The following is an 8,022-nucleotide window of genomic DNA, read 5'->3' on the forward strand; positions in this document are numbered from 1 at the left end:
AATGTGTTTAATTATTGTAGCACTTGCAGCTATACTTACTGCTTTGTGGAGGTTCAGAACACTGCGTTCAAGGATGTAATTTATTATAATCTGCTGCACTGGATTCAGAGCATTGGTAGATGTTTGTACTTCAGACAGGCAAATGTTCTGTTTACAGTTGCTTGTAACAGTCTGTACTCAGCAGTAAATCAGGCAACAGCTATCAGTATTTCAGCAAGTCGACTGGGTTTTTGAGTTGCTAAATGTTAGAAGGATTTTGTCAGCCTGCAGTCATTTAAAGTGCAAGTGAGTTTGAGGGAATCCTTGTCTTGTAGTTGAAAAATGTTATGCTTTGGTCAGATTTGAGTAAATGAGGTGAATTGGTAATACTGATGGCTTGAAAGCAGGTGGTTGAGTTGTCTGCACTTGTAATTCAGTAGCAGTGTAGAGGGAGTTTAAAAAGCAAGTCTGTATTTTGAATGGATTGGCCAGCAGGTGGAAATTACGTTAGGTTTTGTTCCTTTGGGTTTCAGTGTTGGAGGAATGTTTGTCCAAGCAGTGATTCCATTTTTATTCCAGAAATAAGACAAAAAAAAAAAGAATTGGTACCCAGTAAGCAATGCTGGAGCATTAAAGAACTGAATTGTCAACTGTGAACCACTGAACAACTTTAGTTGTTGATTATTAACCTAGTGCCTGTAAATTCTCAAAGAATTATTACATTATTCAAGTTGATTCTGTTCTACTCGTGACATTTTGTAAAGATACTTTGTACCTTCTGTTGGAAAAATTCTGCTGCTTTTGTCAACTCTAATGTCTTCACATACATTTGAGGGGTGGGAGCAAGAATGCTTTTGAATAAAATATACCTTTTCGTTTGTTTTTTTTTTCACTTGGCAAAACTAGCATTAATACAGAGACTACTAAAAGATTTGTATAGCAGGTTATTTGGGATGGCTCATCTTGTTTTCATTCAAAGTATTTTCAGACTACCTGACGTTAACTCAGTCTGTGATGGGTATTTCTTGACAATGAAGTTAAATTACATTGTTAGCTCAAGTAGTAGTAGGTCATGTTCTGACAGATGTAGAGGTAGTTCTTGCAAGTGTACTGCAATAGAGTTATCTTTGTTCTTTTTCTAAAGAGCTTTATAGCTAAGTAGTAGTATATGATCTATGAGACAACAGGATAAAAACGTTAAGGCTTTCCCTGATGAAAGACTGGTAACTTGGCCTACCTGGATATGCTTGGAAGTGTGGTAGTAATAAATATTTGTTTCTCGCTGTGTGTGTTTGCTTAGTAATATGTACTGTCTCTGGTTGTAGGTGAGAGAAATGGCTGCTACCACACTAAGTGGTCTTTTACAGTGCAATTTTCTCACTATGGATGGTCCCATGCAGACCCACTTTGAACAGCTGTGCAAGATGAGGTTACCAAAAAAACGGAAGCGAGACCTGGGTTCAGTTGTGGATACAATTCCTTCTGGTGGTAAGAAAATGGCTTCAGAGACTAAAACCATGCATTTTGGGAGCAGATTAAGAATAAACAACTCATTCTACCCTTAAGTGTTTATTCTGTAAGCACTCCAGATATAGAATTGGATTTATCCTGTGGTTAAGTATTCAGAAATTAAACATCGACCTAGAGAAACATAAGGTGGTTGTCCATGCAAATATTTCTCATTTCTAAGCATCTGTAACCCATAGTAAGCAATCACTTGTCCCTTCTATACCTGGTTCTACCATTTCTATATGTAGTATAGTGCAGTCCTAATTCTTCTGAGGTGCTTCAGGAGTTTGATTTACATTATGAATAAGAATACTGCTGCTACAAAAAAACACAAACCACTGTATATTCCTAGGTTAAATTAACTTAATACTTCTCCTCAAATTAAGACTTGAGATTGCTCCACTGCCCATGTATACACTCTATATAGTTAAGGTGATGAAGGGTAGCTGTTTCCTCAGTAAAGAAAATTCTGTAGCTGCTACAATAAAATTCATACCTCACCCAACTTAAGTACTCTTTCTTATCATGCCCTTTATTGGGGACTTTGCTTTCTGGCCAAATGTTTAGTGTCTCTGTTCACATTCCATTAACTCAGGACTGGGTTTCCAGGTCATCAAGTAGTTTTGTTGCTGGAGAGAACATTCTTTTAGCACAGGAACAGTGGAGATACAGTATATTACTCATGGGCTCTATAGATACTTACATTCTTTACGCAAATGACCTAAAATAGCTTAGATTCTTGAGGGAAAAAGTTCCTTTGAAATGTTTATAAAAGGTACATCCATTACAAGTTATTTTTTATACAATTCTGATTGTATTACAACAATTATACAGTTGTTATTCCATTAACAATTAAAGATGTAGGAAAGCAGAGCAATGTGAAGATCCATGGACTTCTGTGGAATCGAACATATGACTTGTAAAATAATCTGGTTTCCTGCAGAGATCTTTGTTCTGTTACAGTGCTGGTGATATCTTTTTGTTTCTTTAAAACAACAAAAAAAGACTCTGTTTGCCTCTGTCTCTGAGCAATGCCTTGGATAACGGAAATGTAAATGAATGTTCTGTGATTGCAGACTTGGTTAAGCGCCATGCTGGTGTGCTGGGACTTAGCGCCTGCATTTTGTCAAGTCCGTATGACGTACCCACCTGGATGCCACAGCTCTTAATGGACCTCAGTGCCCACCTTAACGATCCTCAGCCTATTGAGGTAGAAACCCTTAGTTTGTGTGTCTCTGTAATGTAGCACATCTGAAATATGTTTGACAGTGCTCTCATGGTTTGTTCTTTGGGTAGTCCTATATGGGAAGAGGAGTTGGACTTTTGATGAGCCTTGTGGGTTCATTCCATCTTGGGCAAGTCTGTGCTTTCAGTTCTTGCCTTCAAATAAAGTATGAACAGCTGCAAGTGCTATAACTGTGAGGAAATTCTTTTTAATGTAAAAAGTCAGTTTTGTGTATATGTACAAAGATAGAATTGATACTTCCTAGATCCTCCTCCAAATCTGTTCAACTAGAGCAGCAACAATTAAAACTTTGTTACAAGACTTCATAAGCAGGTCTAGAAACGAGTTTTTAATGAAATAGTTACTAATTTTACTCCATGTATGTGATTTTCTTAACTTTTGCTATGTTAACCATGAGCTTACTGCTGAAGAATTCCTGAACTTTAACCAAATTTACTAAGATGTGTTTTCCTGAATCAGGAAACTGAATTAATTGGATTTAAAGTAATTTAATAATGATCTTAATTATTAACAGAAGATATTCCTTTCCTGATCTTTTTTCTATGCACCCTGTGTGTTAGGTTCATGTACTCTCTCGTGTTTTGAAATGAGCTATTGCTTTGAAAAACTCAAGGAGAAAAGGAAAAAAAAGAAACATTTCACTTCAAATGAATCTTTTTTTTTTTTCCAAATCTAAAATTGAATGTCAAAGAATCCATTTTATAAGAATGTTGGAGTTGTGACGCTGGTCACAGACTATAACTAGAGCTGGGAAAAAAGTACTGAGTTCTTGAGAGCAGTTCTTGTTTTTGTGGCTCCTTGAATGCTTCTTATTGAGCAGTTATTTTTGCTATTTTTGAAACGAGTTTTGCCGTAGAGCTTAAGTGTATAACTGGTACAAATGAGTACTGATTGATTGTTATGCAGATGACTGTGAAAAAAACTCTCTCAAATTTCCGGCGGACTCATCACGACAACTGGCAGGAGCATAAACAGCAGTTCACAGATGACCAGCTACTAGTGCTTACTGACCTCTTGGTTTCACCATGTTATTATGCATAGGTAGGTAAAATTGCTTCTGTCAACCTATGTCAAAAAACATCAGTCTTATGAAATCTACTCTAGCTTGCCAGTCTAGCATATTGTAGGAAGTAAACCTTAAACCATGGGGAAAATTCTTTTGCCAGATGCAAGTCCCTTGCCCCTCCAGTGATCCATTCAGCATCAGATTTTTTGGGGATAACTACTGTTGTCCATTTTCTTCTTGTGTCCCTTTACTAGCCTAGTGTTCTGGTAGGACACACACACTTGTCTTGAATGTAGATGTTCCCTCTCACCATTTTTTGCCAGTTGCTTGTGTTTTAAATGCCTGGCAGTTTATCACTAGAGCAAGGTGCTTGTTGCTTTGTTCTTCTGATGCCTCTGAGGACCTGAGCCTGTCACCCAGCAGTTTATCATCTGGGTTGTATGATGGGAAGCAACTGCTACCAAACCATTCCCTCTTCCACAGAAGGAGCTTGGCTACTGGGTCTCTTCACACAGAGTCCAGTCCAGGAAGAGTGAATCTATTTCTAGACTTCCTCTGTAAGCTGTAGGGTTCTGAGCTCTGTGTTGTGATGTCTTGTGACAGTATTGATCACTGTGTTGTGATGTCTTGTGACAGTATTGAGAGAGAAATTAAAATTGCAGTTTCATTTTATTCTGTGGTGATAACATGAAGCAATAATTGTTTTGAATTATTTTTATTTCAGACTTCTCCTGGAAAAATGGGTACGAAGGAGCCTTTCTGCAAAATAAAGGATACTCAAAGAAATTGGAAAAAAGGTTGTTGCAAGCTTTGTGTTCGAAATCCTGATGCCTAATCAAAACCACTTTCAAATGCAAATGTGAGGGCCTGGTTCTATTCAAGAGAATTTCACCTCCCCAAGGAGTAGCTGTGGGAGTCCCTGAGTCTCCCTGCACTCACAGATCCTGACTGAGTTTATTACAAGACCCTTGCCATTGGCCTGCATTACATATCACTCTTGTTTCTGCTTTACTGCACACAGTGACTTACACAGCACATTTCTTGCCCTCTTTTTCTGACCCTTCTTCCCACCTGTTTTCTGACATCAAAGATCTGCAGAACCAGAGAGTGCTGCAAATCAGAATATTCTCAGTGAAGCTCTCCAGTTCTGTTGATGCATCTTGTAATCTAGTCAGCATAAAAGACCAGGAGCCTATCTTTCTCAGAGTTTATTTTTCACTACTCGGATTTGAGTGCCCACCAGGTGAAGGGCTCTGTACCATTCAATCCACCTCAGGACAGGATTGCCTTTTTCTATCTTGTTGACATGTAAATAGCTGGTCTTGTCTCTGCAGTATAGATTATGGCAAGACAAAATGGGGAAGTGAAAGCTCTTACTGCCTGGCCAGGACTTCGTAGATAGCTTGTCCACGTGTGGAATAAAAATCCATGATTATCTGCATATTTTTAAGGATTGGAAGACTCTGGCTGTTTCTGCATAACTATGGTGGTATGAAGTTGTGGACTGTGAAGCAATGGTTGAATTTACAGAATGAGTTGTATGCACAGTGTGAGAAGGCACTGAATGGCTGACTGTTTTTAACAGTGTGTGCTCATAAAGATTGTCGCTGTTTGAGCAAGCATACCTTGTTCAAAGATTGTGGAAGCTCTGTATTTTTTTTTTTTTTTTGCCTGCAGCTTTGTTCAGAGACTATCTATTGGCTATTTAACAACATGTTTAATATGTGTTACATAGTTGTAAAAGACTGTATAAATTGTAGAGGCATTGCATTGACAGAACATTGTACAGTTTGCAACCTTTTACATAATACCATTGTGAGATTAATTTGTAAAGATTCATACTTAGATGTTAATAATGTAGTAGTTCTGGCTTTTGTATCAAATCAAATGCCATTATTAGTTTTCTAAATTATTTTCTTTAACAGAGAATCTCTTCATGTCTAAGAGGCAGAGGTTTTGTTTCAGTTTTCTTGTATCTCATCATTACCGTCTCATTCAGATTTTAATGAACATTTGTGGCCATCTCTAAATGCTGACATCACATGTTCTGATGTGATAAGCTCATAGAACATGAGGTACATTGAAATTATGCGTAAGCTGGTGTGTTTCAACTTTCATGCAACCCTACAGGAGCACTGATACATTTCGAGTGATCTACCTGCTGAGTGTGTGACTCATTCCAAACTTCAAAGCACAGCAGTGTTCCTGGTGCAGTATTTAATGAGTGTCAGCACACAGATGTAACCACTGTATAGCGTAGTGCCAAAATTATTATTTCAATTGTGTACGTAGTTTATGACCCAATAAATGGATTGTTTGTAACATCTGCATTTTTTGGTGTTTCTAAAGTGGAAATCTCTTATTTTGAGAATATAACTTCAAGTTGTTTACTGCGCTTTTGAGCTTTTTGTATGAGATGTATGTTTATTGTGGAACTTAGCAGTGAGTTATGGCATCATCAAGGATTAAAGATCGAGTTCTAATTACTGGGAAAATAGCTTTTGTATTTTTAAATAAAAACACATGGTATCTGGTGAGACTTCAAAAACAAGCAAACAACTTGAGATGTGCACTTAAAACTGGAGAAATGACTTTGAAGGTGGAAGAAATAAAAATAATGGAACTCTTTTGCTGCGAAGGATGATGTTTAAAGTACGTGTTGGCTGATGAACTGACTAGTACCATAGAAGACATGGTGAGCTCACCTGTTTGTGTGAAAATGTACTGAAATTACAGAATAGTGCTCATTTTGATGAAAAGAAAAAGTGATCAAGTAGGGGAACGAGGCTTAAACTATGCTTTTAGGTGGCACAGGTGGCACCAAGACTCACCATTGGTGGGCTGTGTCATTAATGAGCTAAACTGTGTATTGATTTTAAAAAAAGGAAAAGGGATGAACATTATATCTGATAAGGTACACTAGGACTTGTAATCCTGTTATGTTGAGGTATACATCCTATTATCCTTTTTCCTTCTTTACCTGGCTGCTGGGAGTCCTATCCTTGGTACGCAGGTATAGGTTCTCCTGTCTGTTTTTCTGTTAGGCATTCCCAGCATCCCATCTGTACTCTCCGCTCAGTCTTGCACTTTCTTCCAAAGCTTCAGCATTCCTGGAATCCTGCAGCAGAGACTCAACTTTCTGCCATGCTGAGGAAAACCCAATAGCCTGGTAAGATTGGGGGGGGGAAGCTGATCCATAGAATGTTTTGCTGATCACTGTCCCTGCAAGATTTTAGCGTAAATTAGTCTGTAATCCACAATAGGGTTAGTTTTACATTCGCACTGGTGCTGTGTCAGTAACTGGAAAGCAATGCCTGTCCGTTCCCCGTCACAAAATAGAACCATTAAGGTTGAAGAAGTCCTCTAAGGTAGTTGTTCCAACCATCAACCCGTCAAATACTTTCTGTACAGTCATGTTGCAGAGGCTTTGTCAATTTGGGGTCCCCAGTAAGCAGGGGAAAGTTAACTTAAGCCTCACCTTAGACCTCTGCGCTCTCCACAGGGTGGAGATAACCACGCTCTGGGGAAGAGGCTTAGTGGGGATTACCCCAACATGGCACTTCAGGCACTAGGGCACTGGTAACTTCAGTCTGCTGTAAAGTAGCAGTGGTTTGATTGCAGGAGAAAATTAAACTGTGTGGAAGATGCAGATTATTGTTAAGGTGTTCGTGGCAGTGTGCACAAACAACATGCAAGCTGCAGTTGGTTTGCACTGCTGTTTTTTTTTTCTCTCTCCCAGTCAACAAATGCCTCTGGGCTATTAAAAGAAGGAAAATCTCATGAGTTGATGCGAAGAAACATTGCTACCCTATCCTTAGGAAGGAGAATAACTCTTAGTACAGCAGTCTTGAGTCCAGAGATCCCTCAACACAGAATAAGGCTCAGATGGTTGCCTGCAAAGGTTGCTAGCAAAATCGTCTGTGATTAGAGCACAGTGCTCAGGGGAATTAGCTGTGTCCTACAGAGGCAGGCTCTCCAAAGGCAGAGAGCCTTGCTGGCCACAATAATTTTCAAAATCCAGAGTTGTGTATGAAATTGTGTATGAATTGGTTTAAGGAGGGGTGTGAGAGTACTATAAATAAGAGTTAGTATTCCAGTACCTTGTGTGAGATGTTGCAAAAATTGTTGAATCTGCGATTGCTGCTTCAAAAAAAACCCAGGCTGATTCCTTCTGCTGCTCTTTTCCCTTGCTCCAACTCTGGCGGCCTATCAGAAAGGGCCAGGCCAGAGAGACACTTTGCTGAGTGAAAGGGACTGCACAGTGTTTCATGTTCCCACGGAG

The 8,022-nt window shown here is 38.9% G+C and overlaps 1 protein-coding gene across 4 annotated transcripts in view; it reads left to right on the forward strand.

Moving 5' to 3' along the window:
* The window catches only part of PSME4 (proteasome activator subunit 4), a 64,870-nt gene extending 58,808 nt beyond the window's left edge, over positions 1 to 6,062 (forward strand). For 2 of the 4 annotated variants that reach the window (XM_040696990.2, XM_015283354.4), the window contains 4 exons: positions 1,305 to 1,467; positions 2,565 to 2,698; positions 3,641 to 3,775; positions 4,465 to 6,062. In XM_040696990.2, coding sequence (XP_040552924.1) covers positions 1,305 to 1,467; positions 2,565 to 2,698; positions 3,641 to 3,775 — 432 coding nt within the window. In that variant the 3' untranslated portion in view covers positions 4,465 to 6,062. Of the gene's footprint in view, positions 1 to 1,304; positions 1,468 to 2,564; positions 2,699 to 3,640; positions 3,776 to 4,464 lie in introns of those variants that run through there. The other 2 variants (NM_001006393.3, XR_006938645.1) reach the window with 2 other exon arrangements.
* The last annotated feature ends 1,960 nt before the right edge of the window (positions 6,063 to 8,022 follow it).

This window comes from Gallus gallus, chromosome 3 (assembly GCF_016699485.2).
Source record: "Gallus gallus isolate bGalGal1 chromosome 3, bGalGal1.mat.broiler.GRCg7b, whole genome shotgun sequence".
In the NCBI taxonomy this organism is placed as follows: Eukaryota; Metazoa; Chordata; class Aves; order Galliformes; family Phasianidae; genus Gallus; species Gallus gallus.